Source organism: Gallinula chloropus (genome assembly GCF_964237585.1).
Source record: "Gallinula chloropus genome assembly, chromosome: 10".
NCBI classification, from domain to species: domain Eukaryota; kingdom Metazoa; phylum Chordata; class Aves; order Gruiformes; family Rallidae; genus Gallinula; species Gallinula chloropus.
In genome coordinates this window covers 20,757,040-20,776,675 of record NC_140095.1, presented here as the reverse complement: position 1 = coordinate 20,776,675, position 19,636 = coordinate 20,757,040, and the positions used below count along the sequence as shown (strand labels likewise).

General features: G+C 58.5%; 2 protein-coding genes across 2 annotated transcripts; one reads left to right on the top strand and one right to left on the bottom strand.

Moving 5' to 3' along the window:
- Positions 1-3,606: 3,606 nt before the first annotated feature.
- Positions 3,607-13,646, bottom strand: ZMAT2 (zinc finger matrin-type 2). Its single transcript, XM_084268591.1, has 6 exons — positions 13,556-13,646; positions 10,022-10,115; positions 8,575-8,698; positions 8,180-8,253; positions 6,059-6,204; positions 3,607-4,488 (listed from the first exon to the last, which is right to left on the bottom strand). The coding sequence occupies exons 1-6, from the start codon at positions 13,571-13,573 to the stop codon at positions 4,345-4,347; spliced, it is 600 nt and encodes a 199-aa protein (XP_084124717.1). The 5' UTR covers positions 13,574-13,646; the 3' UTR covers positions 3,607-4,344.
- A 100-nt stretch (positions 13,647-13,746) lies between these two features.
- Positions 13,747-19,508, top strand: LOC311195493 (histidine--tRNA ligase, cytoplasmic-like; the record flags this gene model as incomplete). Its single annotated transcript, XM_084268897.1, is given in 12 exon segments — positions 13,747-13,959; positions 14,084-14,203; positions 14,637-14,732; positions 15,398-15,577; positions 15,580-15,765; positions 15,922-16,020; positions 16,329-16,422; positions 16,542-16,669; positions 16,769-17,011; positions 17,790-17,906; positions 18,167-18,313; positions 19,066-19,508. Coding segments are annotated over 12 exon segments (1,734 nt in total). The 3' UTR covers positions 19,177-19,508.
- Positions 19,509-19,636: the final 128 nt, after the last annotated feature.

Below are 19,636 nucleotides of genomic sequence, written 5' to 3'. Positions count from 1 at the left end.
GGTGCGCAGCCAACAGCAGGAATCTGCTCGGAGATCACAAGTCCCCGAAAAACCTCCTGTCCCCACGCTCCCCCTGCTCCTCCCCAGCACCCTCCCACCCCCCCACACCCCCCCGCTCCTTCTCCAGCCCGGAGCTGTTTGTTCTCTGGCTGATGATGGGTTTTTTTTACTTTGTTTGTGAGAAAAAAAAAACACCTCCCCTTGGCTCAGGAGTCCCAGCACCCAGCCCAGCAGAAACCACCCAGCCCTCCAGCAGCCCTCCAGCCCAACCTGGCTGTGGCAGCAGACCCCACAGGTTTGGGGGGATCCATGGGGGCCGTCTCCTTCCTCCCAGTTTGTTCCCTCTCTGTCTGTGGGACTGTCTGAGGTCTGACAGTGGTCCAGGTCTCCGGGCCAAGCATCGCTTTGCTGCGGGTTCCCCTGCTCCCCACTTGGCCCTTTTTGGGAATGGGTGTCCAACAGTTCCCATCCAAGTTTCAGATGGGAAGCAAACACCTCCCAATGTAGGGACACCCCCCCACACACACCCTCCAGTCTGTGCCCTCCCATCCCTCCCTTGCTCCTTTCTGTGGAAACACCAGCTCCAGCCCAGGGGTGGGACCTTCACCCATGTGCAGAGCACAGGGCTCTCCCTGGGGACATCTCACCCTCCCCAAAAGCAGGACAGGATACAGGCAGGGAGGGCCATGGGTTGGCTGATGGGGGTGGCACTCAGCAAACAGGGTGTCCATAGAGCTGGGGGAGGCAGCAGTACTGGCTCCAGGGTGTGTGGGATGGATGAAGGACATCCCATGGGCTGAGGGACACCCAGGAGCCCGCAGCCCGTCCCCACAGAGCCCCCCCAGTGGGGGTACATCCCCCTGGCACTGCTGGAGCGGGTCAAAGCCAAGCAGGAGGAGCAGATCCTGGGGCCATGGGTGGTGTGAACGATGGGAAGTGGCAAGAGCAGCTGCTGAACTGGGGCACCAGCAGCTCATGGCCTGAGCAGTGGGAGGACTGGAGCTCTTGCCAAGCTCTGAATCCCCTTTCAGGAGGGTGGGTGTAACGTGGGTGGGAACCCCTCAAAACCTGGGTCTTTCCTCTCATGAAGCCACTGAGGCAGGTACTGCTTCAGCTGGCCAGGGCCAAGCAACACGAGGGGCTGGGCTGGGACCTTCTTCTCCAGCATCACTCCGGGTCCCTGAACCCATCATTTTACTGGGATGGTGGGAATGCTGCGCTGGGTCTGGCTGCTGCTGCTCCAGAACCGAGCAGGACCCCAAGGGGAGGGGGGGACAGCAGGAAAGGGCAGGGAGGGAGTGGGGAAATCAGCTTGGGGTTGGTGCTCAGACCCTCTCCCAGGTTCCAGCCCAGATGAGGCTGGGGAAGAAGAGGGCTGGGAGAGAAGCAGCAGTGGGGGTGAGGGAGATGCCTGTTCTCTCCGGGGTCTGCAGTGACGCCCGAGTGCTTCTCCAAGCGCCGCCATCAATATTTAATGGGATGGAGCTGTAGCAGTCCGGCTCGGCTGAGCTGAGGGCTGCAGGGAGCGCTGCTGAGCCAGAAGCATCCCCCCCGCGCCCCGAGGAACGGCTCTGTGGCTGGGGCAGAGCCTTGTGCTCCCTGCCCCGGCACCAAGCTGGCTCCAGGCAATTGGGAGCTCTTCCCCAGTGAGGCCAGGCAGCATACCCCAGCCTCAAGATGAGGACCATGAGAAACACCCCTCCTTACACCACTGATCCCAGTTTTAACCCGTGCAAGAGCCGTGTCTCCTTTTGGCAAGAGCAAAGTGGGAACCAGCACAGAGAACCCAGCCCCCTTTGCTGCTGGGGGGCAGCAGGAAGAAGAGCTGCAGGGCTGGGGCATCCTTCAAGTTGAAATGGAAGTTCCCTGACCCACAAGGGCACATCCAGCCTCACAATTCAGCACAGAGATGATGAGTGTTTAACAGAGAGTCACAGAGAACCACTGCTCCAGCGCTGGGGGCAGCGAGCAGAGGGTTAACACCCCCCAGCAGCACTAAGAGCGAAGGGTTAACGCGGCGGGCGCAGGGAACGTTCTCTGTCTCTTCTCTAAATATTATTTCCTCCTCTGAAACCAGCTTTTCATCCTTGGCTAGAGGCAGCTCCTGCTGCTGGGAATCCAGCAAGAGCTGGTATCTGCTGCCTCACACAGCGCTGCTCCCAGCAAGCAGTTGAGACAAAGAGCCCAGCTCCCCCGGCGAGAGCAGCCCCAGCGCAGGGATGCTGGGGCTCTGGCCCTGAGGATGCAGGTGGCCTTGGGATGGAGTTTGGGTACCAAGGAGGGATCTCCCTAATGAAAGCCTTCTCCCACAGAGCAGTTTTCTCCCCCAGTCCCAGGGATGGAAGCAGCAGAGCCAGGCAGGGCACTTGGGAAGGCTGGGTCAGGCCTGGGCTGCTCCAGCCCGGCAGCAGGAGCTTCCCCAGCTCCCTGGGAAGGATTTTTGGGGCTGCCCCTTTCACATCTTACCCTCCTTGTGTGTAAAAGGATGGGTAAGAATGGCAGGATGCTCTGTGGAGAAACTGAGGCAGCAGCCACTGGCTTCAAGGTCCCAACCTGGGAAAGAGGGAGGGTGTAGGGCAGCATCTGCCCCTTCCCCTGAAGCACAACCCAGATCCAGGCTGCAGGCAGCGTCTGCTTACCTGCAGAGCTGGTGGCTGGGCTGAAATGGCTGCTGCTAAGCCTCCTCTGAAACACCCTAAACTTGGAACGCTTTGGAAAGCACAGCAGCATCCCCCTCACACCCCTGAGGGCACAGAGGCACAAGCATCTCCTCTCCCCCATTCAGCCAGAGCCATGTGCTGCAGTCTGAACAGCGCTGGGGACGTGGCTGGAATGAAAGTCGCCCTGCCAGCAGCTCGTGTGCTCAGAGAGGGAGAGCTGAAGCCAAAGGCTTGCCAAGTTAAAAGGGTCAAACCTCCAAGGACAGTTGGATCTGACTGGCTCTATATCATTTCAATAGCATCTTCAAGGGGGATTATAATCTGAATTGAAGCGGAAAGACCCGAGGCAATGAAGCTGTCAGCAGCCTAAGATTAAGGAATTAAACCAGCAGCAGAGCATTACAGGATTTGTTGTAGATGTATTAGGAAGAGCAGGCTAAACACAGCAGCCCTCCCTGGGTTGGAAATTTCAGACAAGTACAGAGAAGGGCAAGAGCAAGGAGCTCATTAATACACAGACAAAGAGAGAGGAGCTCTGAAAACCCAGCCATGCAAGATAGAAACCCTGAGCGTAGAGGGAAATGAGTCACACAAGGTTTGACTGAGGTAAATAAAAGCAGCAATGAAGTGGATTTAGGGGAGGGCAGAGGTGAGAAGACACTGATAGCCAGCAGACAGGAGAAAAATGGCCCTTAATAGACTAAAGCTGGTAAATTCTGGAATGCAGCCCAGCCTTGGATTGCCTCATGGAAATGCAGGTCCCCAGCCCTGTCCCTGTCCCCTCCTGTGTTCTTACACCCATCTCCAGAATTAATTAAAAAAGCCAAGAATGATGGAAACTGCCTGCTCAGGGCAGCCAGGCTGAGGGGAGGTGGGTTAGGTTACAAGCCTTGCCTTTGCTCCTGTCAATGTCCCCAGAAGCTCCTCTCAGTGGGAGGCAGCAGCTCTGAAAACAAAGAAGAAATCAAACTCCCACCACAGGGCCCATTAAAACGATCCATTTATTTCTGGCAAATTGCACACACCTTCTTTTGATTGGCTCTATCCTAGCTCAGGCCTGGGGAGGAATTTCTCCCCTGCCTTAAAGATATCAAAGTTATGGGATGAATGACAGAGAAAAGCAGGGAAGTGTCCCTTGAGGAGAGGACACACAGGGGAGGGTCAGCAAGGCAGCCTCCCCGCAGCCACCAGCACTGCTCAGCACAAGCCATGAAGGTGCAGGTTGTACCACTCCACACAGCACCTTCTCTGCAGTTACACAATCCAAAAAGAAACTGAATCCCCTCCCTGTGTCTCACACACACAGCCTGGTTGACAACACCACCACCACCCAGGGCCCTGCACAACAACAGCTGGCTGAGCCAGGCTACACCTGAGCCAGGTACGGAGCTGCTGCACTTCACTGCCACAAGAAGGTACCAGCAGAACAGGTCCCTGCACACACAAGGCCACAGAGCAGTGATGAGCAGCCAGATCTAGGACACAGAAGGAGATGGGAAGCTAATGACAGGGAGGAGCTTGTTCTGCAGCACAGGTAGAGCATGGAAACGCTTTTTCGACTCCTCCAGCCAACTTCTACTGGGAGATGCACATACAAGTCCTCAATCAAGTCTTTTTAAAGAGTTATCCAGAGTCCCCTGGGTAAAAACAATCTGGTTGAAGAAAGAGGAGAGTCCAGAGCTGCTCAGTGATTTTTTTTGGTCGAGCCAAAGCCAGAGAAGCCCATCACTGCTGCCATTTCATCATCCTCCTCGAATGTCAGATCTTCCTCCGCCCGCCTCTTCTTCTCTCTCTGTTTCTCCTTCTTGTAGGCTTTGGCCTTCTCCTCCTGCAGCAGGGGACAGAACCACAAAGGCACATAAACCTCCTGAACCAAGGAAGCTTTTGAGATACCAGGTACCACACAGCTGACCCAAGGCCCTCCACCAACATCCAAGTTGTGCCTGAGGAATTAAACCCGTCAGCTGAAATCCTGGGTGACAGTCCCCAAGGATGAGGCTTTCTCACTGCCTACAGACCACCTGCTTTATGACCCAAGAGCAGAGTCACACACACAAGATCACAGACTGGGCTGGGTTGGAAGGGACCCCAAGATCACAGGGCTCCAACCCCCTGCCGCAGGCAGGGACACCAACCTCCAGGCCTGGAGCTACACAAGGTTGCCCAGGGCCCCATCCAACCTGGCCTAAAAAGATGCAGCCAAAAAGAAGTGTTACAAAACCCTTCTGGACAGATGTCAGAAGTTTTGTCTGGAATCAAGGCTGAGGCACCATGGAGCTGGCTGAAAGCAGGAGGCCTTTCCCTCCTGTGGCACCCTGTTCCAGAGCCCGCCACGCCGAGCGCTGCTGCCTGTTGGCTCCCAGCCTGGCAGAGCCACAGCTGCTCACTGGAGCAGAAGCTGAGGCTCTGAGAGGCTTTGGGGGGTTCTGGCATCAAAGAGTTGGTGCTGCTCTAATCAAAGTGTTCTGCTCTGCAAGGATCACAAGGCCTGAACAGCGCCAGGCGTGTACCAGGGAAGCAGGGCTGCAGCTCCTGGGTGAGCAACTGCTCCTGCTGCTCCCATCACCAGCCAGGTGCCACAGCCACTGGGCAGAGCTGTGCCCCACAGACAGCTGCACCACGAGTCCTGGCTGGTTTCTTTGCTGGGAGCAGGTTTTCAACCCTGTGCTGCTGGGGTACCTGTCTCCTAGCCTCCCCCCAAATACACCAGGCTCAGCAGCCCCACAGCCTGCTTGGAAGCAGAGCACAGGGCCACTCTGTGTGCCCCCCAACAGAGCATTCCTGCAGCAAAGCAGAGCTGGGTCTCACTGCCCACACCCCCAAACAGGCAGCAAGACCCAAACAGGCAGCGATTGTTCCACTTCTGGTTGTGCTGGGGATGTGGGTGGAAGAGAAGCATCCACAGCAGCTCCTCAATTGTCAGAACTTGGTCAGGTTTACCAAATAAACTTCTTATTCATGTCAAGGAGCTGACAGCCAAGGCTGGGTTTGAGAGGAATCCTTTCCCTGCCTCCACACACATCTCCCATCACAGCACAGCGCTCACTAAAGCTGCCTGTGCTTGGAGAGGCCACACAGCAGCAACATGTCATGGGAAGAAGGATCCCAGCAGTGCCAAGCAGCGTGGAAGTTCAGGGACAAAGACACAGAGGGGCTTATGAGAGCACACAGATTCAAACACAGATGGGAGACCAAAATCAGGGGCGTTTTCAGTGCCTCCCAGCAGAAAGCTTTTTAGAAAGCAAGCAGCCAAGCAACACACCCCACTCCCAGCTGCAGACAAGCAGCCCACACCACCAAGAACAAGGCTTCTACAGATTAGGAGCCAGGGTGGATTTTTCCCCATGAAACACCTTTCTGGGGAGGGCTTTGCTTCATCAGCTGTTGCCCAGACTCACCTCCTCCCGAAGCTCCTTCATCCTCTCCTCAAAGTCATAGTCCTTCTGCTTCTCCTCCATCTTCTTCTTGTTCACCTCAAAGCGTTTCTTCACCTGGTCCAGCGTGGAGCGCTCCACCCGCATGGACATGCCCAGGTTTCTCTGGTCTACAAAACAGGAGAGGGATCAGCCCTCTTCAGCCTTTGAAGGTCTGCACGTAGCTCACCCCCTCCCCAACCCCAATTTAAGTACCTCAGCACGACAGCCTCTTCCTGCCTGTCATCTGTCCCCTCAAAGCAGCTGCCAGGGCCAGACTACACTCGTGCACAAGGCTGTGTGGCTGTGCAGATTGGGAGTTGACATGCCAGAGAGGATGGGCTTTAAGGGGACACAATAACCTAACTGAAGCAGTGACTACAACATTTGTATGCTGCTTGTATCAAGGAGGAGGATGCAGCCTATTCTTTTAAGGTTCCCAGTTAGGATTCTCCCCATCATGCTGCTGTTCTGACACTTGAGGAAATTTAATCTTGGACCAGTGAAGAAACAAAGGCTGGAGCACTTTAAAAAGGGACCAGAATAGAAATGGCAAGCTGGCACGCCTTGGCCATGGGAGAAGCTGAACAAGACAAGGGTGGCTCCCTGTGAGAGCTCCTGCTTGCATGGGACATTTCTAGATGAAGCAGAGCCATGAAAGATTAAGCCAGGCCTCTGATTCAGTGGCTGCCTAGAGCAGATTCCCAAGTTCCTGCTCTCAAGGAAGCCCAGGTTGCAGGGACCAGCCTGGGCAATGTCTCCAACCTGCATCACTGGCACATCCAGGTAGCTTGTTGACTCCAGCAGCCATGCACAGGTTTGCACAGGGATGCAGCAGCACTTGGGAAGCTCAAACTCTAGATCAGGAACTAGAGAGAGTGCTGCCAGGACAGCAGGCTTCAGCCAGATTTATGGCCTGGATCAAAAGCTCCTGGACTTTGTCAGTCACACTGTGGGAGAGCGATGTGTCAGCCACCTTCCAACCCTGTTCAACCCCTCAGCTCAGGCCCAGCACTGGGATTTCTGACTCCAGGTTCTCCCATACAGACTTGAACATGTCAAACAAAGCACCTCAGCGTCGTCTCCCCATTCACAGGGCCCTAACACACTGGGGTCTGGGTCCATAGCCACAGAACACTTGCCCTCAGGTCCTTTTCCAGCCCCCTGGTTCTCTCAGAGGCTCGAACAGCCAAGCAGGGCCGCACAGCTCAGCACCATTCCAGAATGGGCTGTTTGCTGACTTCCAGGTGGAGCCAGAATCACCTTCAGGAGCAGAACAAGGTGCCCAGAGCCCAGCAGCACATGCTGTTGCTCCTCTACTTTCTCCACTCTCTGAACATGCCAAGGAGAAGTGATGTGCAGTGGTGCAATGAGTGAGTTCAGGGAGGGCACAGTCCTGCCCAACTTCAACACAGTGACAGGGCACAGACTGATGAACTGGGAACTCTGCTCTCCAGTGTTGATCTTCACCTGAGTTAACAGCATTGTTACAGCAAGGGAGAGAAGAACCTGAGACAGGCACAGGGCAGTAACACCACCACACTGCTGCACCCAAGCCCAGAGCCAAACTGCCCCACTCCTGTCTCCTAATCCCCAGCAAACCACAGTCCCATCCTTGACTCTGATCTGTACTCTGGAGCTCAGGGACAACCTGGCTTTGAGCTTCACACTCAACTTGTACAAGGAGAAGGTTCCAGCCCAAAAATGGGCTAGTTCCATACCTTTTACTTATCTAAGAATTTCTTAGTTCTGCCAAAACCCTTATCTCCAGGTTTTCTTATGAGGATTTGCTGACCCTGGGCTCCCACAGCCCAGCCACTCCAAGGGAGGAAAACAGGTCTCCCAAACCAGAGTGAACTGATCATGATTTCTTATGGGCTCATTCCATGTAAATGGCCCAACACCCTGGAGAAGGTGCCAGGAGGTAAAGGCAGCACCTCCACCGTTCTTGTGAGCAAATGCTGCCTCCATCCTGACCTCCAAAGCAGCCTGTGCCCCATGTTCAGAGCTCAGACACTGGTGGTGTGTGAAGGGCACAGCCCAGAGCTGTTGCAGCAGCTCTCCCAACCCAAGCAGCCCTAAAACAGTCAGAGGAAGGATCCTTACGCTTCTTGCCGTTGATGTGATCCAGGAAGTTGATGGAGTCCTTCACCACACAGTCACACACGTTGCAGTAATACCTGGCAGGACAGAGAGGACACAGTCACTCAGAGCATAACACCACCTCAGCTGATGGAACAGCTCTGAGGCAACCTGAAAAGGTGAAATCTGCACAGCACTTGGGGTACAGCTCCTTTCTCCAGGGTGAGAGGGAAGGTACTCTGAGCCAGCAGTGGCTCTGGCAGCTGGGAAGGGCGATGGGATCCTGGGCTCCATCAGCAGAGGGGTGGCAGCAGGGACAGGGAGGGGATTGTCCCTCTCTGCTCTGCCCTGGGGAGGCCCCAGCTGGAGTCCTGTGTCCCACCAGCACAACAGACTCCAACAGAAAGGCCAGGACCTACCCTCCCATCTCTGACTGAGGGGTGGTCTTGGTGATGACGATGGTTTTGCCCAGCTTTGACTCCAGGTCCACCTTGTAGTCTCGGTGCCGCAGCAGCTCCCTTTTGACAGGCTGAGCTGGTTTGCCTGCAACATAAAACCCAGTTTATTGGAAAAGGTCAAGCTCAACATGCTGGATTTCACCTTGCCCTCGACAAGGGGGTCTGCTGGGAACCTGGGAACTACTTGATTCATGCTGAAATCACACTTTTTGGTATCATTTCCTCCTCGCTATTTCCTTCCTGATTCCTATCAGAACTGTGAGGTATTTGCAGCTCTGGGTTGGGTCACATTGAGATCTCCTTGTGTCCAGGGGTTGACTGTTCCTCTCCCTCCCCAAGGAGCAGGAAGACAGCAGAATCACTGAATCACAAGGTTGGAAAAGACCTTTAAGATCATCAAGTCCAACCATTCCCATCCTAAGATAAACCAGATCTCTGAGCACCTCATCTACTGGTCTTTTAAAGACATCCAGGGTCCATGACTCAAACCCCTCCCTGGGCAGCCTGTGCCACAGCCCCACAACTCTGCCAGGGAAGAACTTTTCCCTCCCATCTGCTCTGACCCTGCCCTGGGACAGCTTGAGCCCATTGCCCCTTGTCCCATCTCCTGTCCCCTGGCTGCAGAGACCATCACCCACCTCTCTGCACCCTCCTGGCAGGGCAGGGGAGGTCTCCCCTCAGCCTCCTCTTCTCCAGGCTCAACACCCCCAGCTCCCTCAGCTGCTCCTCAGAGGATTTGCCCTCCAGCCCCTTCCCCAGCCTGGTTGCCCTTCTCTGGACTTGCTCCAGGACCTCCATGTCCTTCTGATGGTGAGGAGCCCAGACCTGGACCCAGCACTCGAGGTGCTGCTCACCAGTGCCCAGTCCAGGGGCACAATCCGCTCCCCAGACCTACTGGCCACACTGTATCTGATACAAGCCAGGATGCCAATGGCTTTCCTGGGCACACTGTTGACTCATATTCAGCCTGCAGTCACCCAACACCTCCAGATCTTTCTCTGCCTGACAGCTCTCCAGCCAGTCTCCCCCAGCCTGCAGCTCTGCCTGGGGTTGTTCTGTCCCATGTGCAGGACTCTGCACTTGGCCTTGTTAAACCTCATCCCGCTGGTCTCAGCCCATCAGTCCAGCCTGGTCAGATCCCTCTGAAGAGCCTCCCTCCCCTCAGGCAGATCAACACTTCCTCCCAGGCTCTCAAAGGCCATGACTTTTGGGAATAAACCAACAATCCAAATATATATGTATTCAGTGGCAAGCACGGGAAGAGGGGCTGGAGCTCGCCAGCCTGGGAAAGCTGCTACTTCCCTCCAGGATTTCACTTCCAGCTGCTCTCTCCTGCTCAAACTCAAAGAGCCTGAGTGCCTCAGCTGCCAAGTGAGCAGGGCCTGCCCTGAGCCAGTCCTGGACTCACCATCCTTCTTCTCCCGCTCCTCCGTGAGCCGCTTCTCCGCCAGCTTCTCGTACTCATCCTTGTCCCACTTGCGGCGGAAGTCCAGGTTCTTGGTCTGGGGAGGGCAAAAGGTCTGTTACCACCTGTCACACAGGGTGCTGACAGCTCTTGTGCAGGCTGATCAGCTCTGGGGAGGCTGGGAGAAACGTGGAATCACTTGGCCTGCGTGGCCACAGCAGTAAATTAGGGAGAGGATCATAGGATCCCAGACTGGGCTGGGTTGGGAGGGACCCCAAGGGTCCCAGAGCTCCAACCCCCCTGCCACAGGCAGGGACACCAACCTCCAGGCCTGGAGCTACACAAGGTTGCCCAGGGTCCCATCCAACCTGGCCTTGAACACCCCCAGGGATGGGGCACCCACCCCCTCTCTGGGCAGCCTGTTCCAGCCCCTCACCACTCTCTCTGCAAAGAACTTCCCACTAATATCTCATCTCCCCCTTCCCTCCTCCAGCTTCACTCCATCTCCCCTGTCCTGCCAGTCTCTGCCCTTTAAGAAGCTGATTCCCCTCCTGTTCCTCTGCTCCCTTCAGGGACTGGGAGGCTGCAGTGAGGTCCCCCCACAGCCTTCTCTTCTCCAGGCTGACCCAGCCCAGCTCCCTCAGCCTCTCTCCGTAGGGGAGCTGCTCCAGCCCTCTGAGCATCCCTGTGAACTCCTCTGGTCCAGCTCCAGCAGGTCCATGTCCCTGTTGTGCTGAGGGCTCCAGAGCTGGACACAGCACAGGGGCACAGAAGCCTGTCTGTACCTGCTCCATATGCCCCCTCATGACCAGCATGGGTTTTTCAAGCAAGACACATGCACAAGCAAAGCAGAAGCAGCTCAGAAATGCCCATCTGCTGAGGCAGGACATGGAGACAACAGGGAAGCACCTGCATGGAAAGCACAGTAACCCCTGCAGCTTCACCCTGCAGACACCTGGGGAAGGGAGGAAACCCCCCTGAGGCAGCCTGACCCCTGGGCTGCATTGGCAACAGCAGAAGCTGCATGAAAGCAGCTGAATTTGGGTAAAACTGGCCCTGAGGGACACACAAACTGCTTTTCAGGGGGGATTTTTACCCAGTCACCATCCCTGAGGGCAGAAGTGACCAGATGAGAATCCCACTTCCATTCAAACCTCTTCCCACCAAACCAGCCTCCTCCTCCCAGTGCCTCCCCACGTGCAGTGAGGGGCCCCCACACCAGGTGACAGTCCCAGCTTCAATCTCAGCCCCTTCTTTGTTTCCTTGATAACTCTCCTTGGGTTAGAGAGCTGCATGTTACTCAGCACAGCAGTGAGAGGCTCTCAGTTTCTTATTAAAAAGCGGCTGGATGTATTTTAAAACACCTCTGGGAAGGAAGGAAGGACAAACCCCCCCCTTCCTCCTCCTCCACCTTCTGCATTCAGCCAAATCAAGAATCCACTCCCAATGCAAAGGAAATAAATCCCATCTGAAGCCATAGCAGCAGCAGAGCCATTTGAGGTTTGCTCCTCTGGCAATCCTTCAGCTGGAACCAACAGCCACTGAGAGGAATGAAAACGCCTTAGGGGGGTTGTAGAGAAATTCTCATTTCTTCCCAAAGCTCCTTAAGCACTTTCAGCATGTCCTAACAGGCTTTACTAACCACCCTGAGCAAGAGAAAAAGCAAATATCACAGAGAAGAAATGAATGTTTGGGGGGGTTTCCAGAGCTCTCCTGCACCCCAGGGCACCATCACACACCAAAGCTGGTGGGAGCTCAGGGAGGAGGGGATTTACTGGCTGCTTCTCCTTCTTGTTGTAATAAAAGGGGGGAAGTCTTTCCCAGCTCTTTTGGCAATCCCCCTCTGCCAGGCACAGGGGAATCAAACCCAGGCATGTAATGAGGGTTTGGCCAGGTGTTATCTGAAGGGACTCAACTGGTCTGGTGGTCAGAGGGCTGGAGCAGCTCCCCTACAAAGAGAGGCTGAGGGAGCTGGGCTGGGTCAGCCTGGAGAAGAGAAGGCTGTGGGGGGACATCATTGCAGCCTTCCAGTCCCTGAAGGGAGCAGAGGAACAGGAGGGGAATCAGCTTGTTAAAGGGCAGAGACTGGCAGGACAAGGGGGATGGAGTGAAGCTGAAGGAAGGAAGGGTTAAATTGGATATTAGGGGGAAGTTCTTTGCAGAGAGAGTGGTGAGGGGCTGGAAGGGGCTGCCCAGAGAGGGGGTGGGTGCCCCATCCCTGGAGGTGTTCAAGGCCAGGTTGGCTGGGGCCCTGGGCAACCTTGTGTAGCTCCAGGCCTGGAGGTTGGTGTCCCTGCCTGTGGCAGGGGGGTTGGAGCTCTGGGACCCTTGGGGTCCCTTCCAACCCAGACCAGTCTGGGATTCCAGGATTCTGGTGGAGGCAGAGGTAGCTGCAAGCTCATAACCTTTAGCTAAAAGCTGCTCTGGGTGAGAGAGTAGTTTCCAAATTGCTAACAGCAATCAGAACCCAGGAGTGCCCCAGAGCCTCCTGTTACCTCTGGGATGGACACAGAATGACCTGCCCAGTACCAGCATCAAAGCATCTAAAAGAACACAGCTGAGCCCCAGCTCACTGCCAGGCAGCCAGCCTACTCCCTGACCCCTCCCAGCACCACTCACTGCACAGCAAGCAGCTTCAGGTGAGGGGAAGCTCAGCCAAGAAAGCAGAACAGCACCGTCCCTGCCATGCCCAGAGCTGGCTGGGGTGTTCCTGGGGGCACTTAAACCAGTTTGGCTCTCCAGTCACCATCCACCAATGGCATCTACCTCACCCATCCAACCTCAGCATCCTGAACCACAAATCCTGCAGGATCCATCAAGGCAGAAAGATCCTGCTGCCAGGTTACCCAAACTGAGCAATGGCAGGAAGAGAATCAAGGCCCAGGGGAGCCATCAGACACCCCAGAATCACAGCCACGGCCAGGACAGCTGCTTCACACAGGGCATATGGCAGCAAGAACAAACCTCAGCTGGCCAGTGTGAGAGCCAGCCGGGAAACAAGCACCCCCTTCCCAGGAGAGCAGGGAAACAAGGGGACAGGTCGAGGGCTGAAGAGGGGGGGGGGAGCTTCCTCCGCCCACCATCGCTCAGCCCCCGGGACGCGCTGCTTCCCCGCGGGGTGGGGCTGGAGGCAAAGGGGCTCCCCCGGCGCAGGAGCTGGGACAGGTTCGGATCCCCTCACGCCGCCTGGCTGGCCCGGCCCGCGGGAGGGCCCGTGGGTGCGGGACACACACACACACCCGCCTTCCGGCCCGCAAGGCCGCGGGGCCTCTCGGGGAGCCCCACATCTCCCACCGCCCGCAGGCGGAGGGCTGAGAGGCAGGGACGGGGCCTCCGCACCAGCCTGAGCCCACCCGGGCACCCCCGGCCCCGCCCAGAGGGTGCCTCACCCGCCGCCAGGCCCAGGCCCCAAGCGCGGCGCGGCCCCGCCGGGGCGGCTCTTCCCCCCCCCACCCCCCGCTGCCCCCTCCAGCGCGGCCCCAGCCGCCGCGGCCTCGCGTCCAGCCCGGCCCAGGCCCCGCCGACGCCAACACCTACCCCGCTGCCCGACGCCATGTTGAAGGTGCGGGCGACAAGGGAACGGCAACTGTCGCACGGTGGCGCCCGGGGCCGTAAAGCGCGGCGGTTACTACCGAGCAGCCGCCGCTCTAGCCTAGAGCGCCGCGGGGGGTAGCGGGAGGTCACGTGTTCCAGCCGCTTCCGGCTTCCCCCCCCTCCCGGGAGCGGGCATGGCGCCGTCCGTGCTGCGGCCGCTCGCCGCTCGCCTGCTGCCCGCGGGCGCTGCCGCCGGCCGGCTGAGCCTCTCCCGGCCCTGCCCGCCCCGTCTGCTGGGGCCGGGCGGTGGTGGCTGCGGCTGCTCGACCCGGGAAGCGCGGGCGGCGGCGGGTTCTGCTGCCGCCGCGTGTGGCGGGGGCCGGGGCCTGGCTCTGAAGACGCCCAAGGTAACGGCGGGGAATGGGGGGGGGGGATGCGCCGGTGGGTACCGGGCGCCGGTGGGTACCGGGCGCCGGTGGGTACCGGGAGCCGGTGGGTACCCACTGACAGCCGCTCTCCGTCCCGGGCCAGGGTACCCGCGACCACCCTCCAGCCCACGTTGCGCTCCGCGACCGGCTCCTCGCCACCGTGGTGTCCTGCTTCAAGCGGCACGGGGCGGCCGCCATCGACACCCCTGTGCTGGAGCTGCGGGTGAGGCAGCGCCCGGGGGCACCTCGGGGGGCGGCAGGGTCTCCTCTCCCCGCCTTCCCTCATTACGGTGTGTGTGGGGGGGGATCCTCACTGGGGCTGTGGGACCCCCCCACTCTGTTTACCCCAGTGGAGTTGGGGGGCTGTGGGGTCCCTCCTCCGGCGGGACTGGGGAGCACACCCGTTCCCCGGGGCTGGAGGAGCACCCCGGACAGGGCACGGCGGGCGGGAGGCAGGCATGATGGTCCCTTGTGGGGGGATGGGGCTGTGGGTCCCCTTTCTGCCTCAGGTCAAAGGGGGCTGGAGGAGGGGGGATGTTCATCGTGTTTCCCCTTGTTCTGCTTGATCTGTGGGTCTCGGGGGGGCTGGAGGGCTCTGTGCCCTGTCCCGGGGCACCCACAGCCCCATCCTTCACCAACCCCCCACCTTTCCCCAGGAGACGCTGACCGGGAAGTACGGGGAGGAGGCGAAGCTGATCTACGAGCTGCAGGACCAGGGCGGGGAGCTGCTGGCCCTGCGCTACGACCTGACCGTATCCTGCACCCTCCCTGGGGGGCTGGGGGCACCTCCAGCTGCTTGGGAGGTGTTGGCTGGGTCACCCTCACCCTGTGGGGTGACAGAAGTCCCCTTCCCCACGAGCACTGGATGTCCCAGCTAAGCCTGGCTGCAAGCACCTTCAAACCACCCCATCAGCCAGCCCGGGATCTGCAGCACAGCTGCCCTTCCATCACCTGTGGACGTGCACCAGTATGCTCCACCCTACTGGTCTCACCTCCTCCCAGTTAGTCCGCACCTCTGTGTGCTCCTGTCCTGCCCAGCCCACCTTTTTGGTGGCTGCTCCTAGAGCAGCAGGGTTCGCTGTAGTGGCCACCCCAAGCCTTCTCCAGCTCTGTGTCTCCCCAGAAGCTCTCCCCTTTAATGTCTGTATGCCATGGAGTCCTCTGGTCACTCCGTGAAGGGCACAAGGGCCCGGGTGAGGGCTGTGGCTGTGAGGTGCTGCTGTGGTTCAGGTGTTGGAGCAGCTCAGTGTGGTTCATCGCACTCGTCCTCAGCGCAGGTTGACGATCTCCCTGCAGACAGGGGAGCAGCTTGCAAAGTTAAAGAGGGGTGCAGAGGGGGTGCAGAGCTTTCAGGTCCAACTCCCAGCAGCTGAGGGGATGTCCCGTGTTTCTGCCCTTAACTCCACCGGCCCCCCAGGTGCCCTTCGCTCGCTACCTGGCCATGAACAAGATCACCAACATGAAACGCTACCACGTGGCCAAGGTCTACAGGAGGGACAACCCAGCCACGACCAGGGGCCGCTACCGGGAGTTCTACCAGTGCGTGAGTGTTGTGGCTGCTGCTGCACGGGGGGGCTGGCACGGCCCTTACCGGCTGGGCTGCCTTGGGGCACACGGGGCCGTGTGGCACAAGCACCCCAGCTGTGGCAGGAGCCTCTGCTGCTTCTCCTGCCCCAGGACTTTGACATCGCCGGGCACTTTGACCCCATGATTCCTGATGCCGAGTGCCTGAAGGTCGTGCACGAGATCCTGAGGGACCTGCAGCTGGGGGATTTCCTCATTAAGGTGAGTCCAGAGGCAGGGTGGTTTTCATCCCCACGGCCCCTGGAGATCCAGGCCTGAGGAAGCACCAACAGCTGCTGCTTCCCGCACCCCTGGCACAAGGAGGAGTTGGTGGTGTGGGGGTTCTCCCCTGACTGAACTGTCCCTCTCCCACCTCAGGTCAATGACCGACGGATTTTGCATGGTGTGTTCGCTGTCTGCAACATCCCAGAGAGCAAGTTCATCTCAGCGTGCTCCACGGTGGACAAGCTGGACAAGGTGATAGCTGTGCTCCTGGGGAGATGGCTTCTGGCCTGCATGACTCAGGCAGGGCAGTGTCGTGCCTGTTCTCATCATTGAGATGTTCACAGCAGCTAAGCTGTCGGTGTCTGTAAAGGATTTGGGAAGCTCTTGGGCATGGTTAAGGATAAATCCTGGTGTTTCCAGTGGTTTCTGTTAACAATTCCTGTGAGAGATGAGGACCAGGAGTGAGATTGCTGGCAGTTATCTTCCCGCACGTGTGGGCTGGTGGAGATGGGGTGATGAGAGTGTCCTGCAGCAGCACAGGTTCTTCTCTGCCCTTGCAGATGCCGTGGGAGGAGGTGAGGAGCGAGATGGTGGGAGAGAAGGGGCTCTCTCCCGAGGCTGCTGACCGCATCGGGGAGTACGTCCGGCTGCATGGTGAGCGCTGCGGGTCGAGCCGCCGGCCAGGCCAGAGACAGGGGGGTGAGGCAGCTCCAGGGCTGGCCGGGCCCGGTGCTGCTGTGCTGCCAGGCCTGAGGCAGGGCTGGTTCCCACAGGTGGCCTGGACCTGATCGAGCGGCTCCTCCAGGACCCAAAGCTGTCCCAGAACAAGCTGGCCAGGGAGGGGCTGGGGGACATGAAGCTGCTGTTCGAGTACCTGACGCTGTTCGGCATCATGGGGAAGGTGAGGAGAGGTGCAGAGGTGTGTGGGGGGCTGGTGCCCCCATGGCCGGGCAGCCTGGGCCCCCCCAGTGCACCCAGTGCCTGTCCCTGTGTCCCACAGATCTCTTTTGACCTGAGCCTGGCGCGGGGTCTGGACTATTACACAGGGGTGATCTTTGAGGCCGTCCTGCTGCAGCAGGAGAACGACCCCGTGGAGGAGTCGGTCAGCGTCGGGAGCGTGGCTGGAGGCGGCCGCTACGACGGGCTGGTGGGGATGTTTGACCCCAAGGGGCGGAAGGTGCCGTGCGTGGGGGTCAGCATCGGCATCGAGCGCATCTTCTCCATCCTGGAGCAGAGGCTGAAGGTAGGTGCTGCAGGTGGTGCCTGCTGGGGAGGGCTCTATGGTTTATCACAGAGCTCTGCAGCTCCACGGTGTTTGAGGGAAAAGAATTTTGGTGAATAGGGTGGCTCCTCTCATGCCTGCCTGTCTGCACAGGGCCCTTTACTACAGCCCATCAGGTGTAGGCCTGAGTAGCTGAGGGTAGTGTTTGGTAGCACATGCCAAGGAAGCCCTGGAGATGGTCCCCGAGCTCGGGCCCTGGCTCTGAACTTTGTTCCCCAGTCACTTCACAATCCCCAGGACAGGAAACCTCACAGGTGAGAGACGAGGGTGATGCAGTTGGTACCAGCTCTGGCTCTCGCTCTGTGATGAGCAGCCTCGCAAAGCCTCTCAGGAAATTCACCACTCTGCATTTAGTTCTGAGCTTGTGATTCCTAGCAGGAGAAGCTCAGGCAGTGTGTTTGTGCCTGAAGAATCAAAGGAGACATGGGGAACCTGTCCAGGTCCCACTGGGGAGGAGAGAGGCCAGGGTCCCACGGGAATGGCAGCGCATGATTCAAGAGTGTGTCACAGTGTAGGTTCCCTGTGGGACTCAGGGGAGGGTTTCTAGGTTGACTTATCTGTGTGCTTTTTCTTTTCTTTCACTTCTGGAAGGCTAGCCTTTCCCAGTGACATTCTCTTAGTGGTGATGGTTAGCTCTGAGGTATCCTTGATTTTGGGAGCTCAGTTCAGGTCTGAAGATCAACTGGGATGAGCTTCCCCTGCAGATCCCCTCAGAGCCAGTCACTGTCTGTCCCTGCAGGCTTCTGGGGAGCGAGTCCGAACGACTGAGACACAAGTGCTGGTGGCCACACCTCAGAAACACTTCCTTGCTGCGAGACTGAAGCTCATCTCCGAGCTGTGGGACGCAGGGATCAAGGTAAAGTAGGACTTGGGTGAGGAAGGGAGAGCCTGGGGGGAGCTGCAGCACAGCAAAATCGATGGCCTTAGTTGTGTGTCTCCAAGATCTGGGCCTGTCAGATCTAGCAGGCAGAGAACAGCTGAGAGCACTAGAGGCAGCCCCTTGCTGCAGGAATACCAAGGAAGGGCTCTATGTGTGAATTTGGCTCTGTCTGCTTTGCTCTGAGATCCATCAGAGCGAACTTTGCACTCATGACTCACTTTTCCTTTCCCTCCCAGGCAGAGATGCTGTACAAGAAGGACCCTAAACTGCTGAAGCAGCTGCAGTACTGCGAGGACACAGGGATCCCCCTTGCTGCCATCATAGGAGAGCAGGAGCTGGCAGCTGGAGTTGTCAAGCTGCGAGATGTCACAAGAAGAGAGGAGGTGAGAATAGCTTTGTACACCAGGTTTCAGAAGAGCTCCCAAACCCCAGAGACTGCTGAAAGGCTCTGGGTTTTCCTTGGGTGACACTGGGTGCCTGTGGAGCTCTAGCACGGATCTGTCAGGTGACTGCTCCAGAAAACAGAAACACAAGGTTGGAAAAGACCTTTAAGATCATCAAGTCCAACCATTCCCGTCCTAAGCTAAAACAGATCCCTAAGTACCTCATCTATCCTTATTTTAAACACACCCAGGGAAGGTGATTCAACCACCTCCCTGGGCAGCCTGTGCCACAGCCCCACAACTCTGCCAGGGAAGAGCTTTTCCCTCCCATCTGCTCTGACCCTGCCCTGGGGCAGCTTAAGCCCATTGCCCCTTGTCCCATCTCCTGTCCCCTGGCTGCAGAGACCATCGCCCACCTCTCTGCACCCTCCTGGCAGGGCAGGGGAGGTGGGGAGAAGGTCTCCCCTCAGCCTCCTCTTCTCCAGGCTGAACACCCCCAGCTCCCTCAGCTGCTCCTCAGAGGATTTGCCCTCCAGCCCCTTCCCCAGCCTGGTTGCCCTTCTCTGGACTTGCTCCAGGACCTCCATGTCATTCTGATGGTGAGGAGCCCAGAACTGGACCCAGCACTCGAGGTGCTGCTCACCAGTGCCCAGTCCAGGGGCACAAAACATCACAAAACCCCTTGGTATCTGCAGCAGGTCCCTGGGGCCAGACTGCCCCGTGCTCAGGGCTGCTCTCTGTCTGCTTTGTAGGTTGACATCCCAAGAGGAGAACTGGTGGATGAGATCAGGAGGCGGCTGGGGCCGTGGGACTGCTCAGCCCCGAGCCGCTTGCCTGAGCTGCGGCACAGCCGGGACCTGTGAAGGCCGGCGGGACAAAGCGTGTGGCTCCAGCCCCCCGCTGCCGGCAGCCGCGGCCATGCCACAGGCACAGGGGACACAGCAGAGCTCAGCGGGCCCGGGCCGGGCGCTGGAGTCGGGGTGTGGGCGGCGAATCTGCGGCTGGGACCCAGGGAGAGCGGGGCTGTGGGAGGTGCCGCCCGCTCCCCTCAGCGCCGCAGGGTTCAGCCCGGGCTCTGCCCTCAGGTGCGGGGAGCCGGGGCTGCCTGCGGCCAGCGGGAGCCTCCGGAGGGGCGGGCGCGGCCGGGCCGAGCGCGGGGCCGTGTGTGTGTGTTTCTGATTAAACTCAGAGCGAAACCGGCCGGGAGGCTCCGGGGCTGCGGCGGGGAGCGGGCTGAGGCAACGCGCGGGAGCGGCGGGGAGCGGGCTGAGGCAACGCGCATGCGCGGCAGGGAGCGGGCTGGCCGCTGAGGCAACGCTGGGG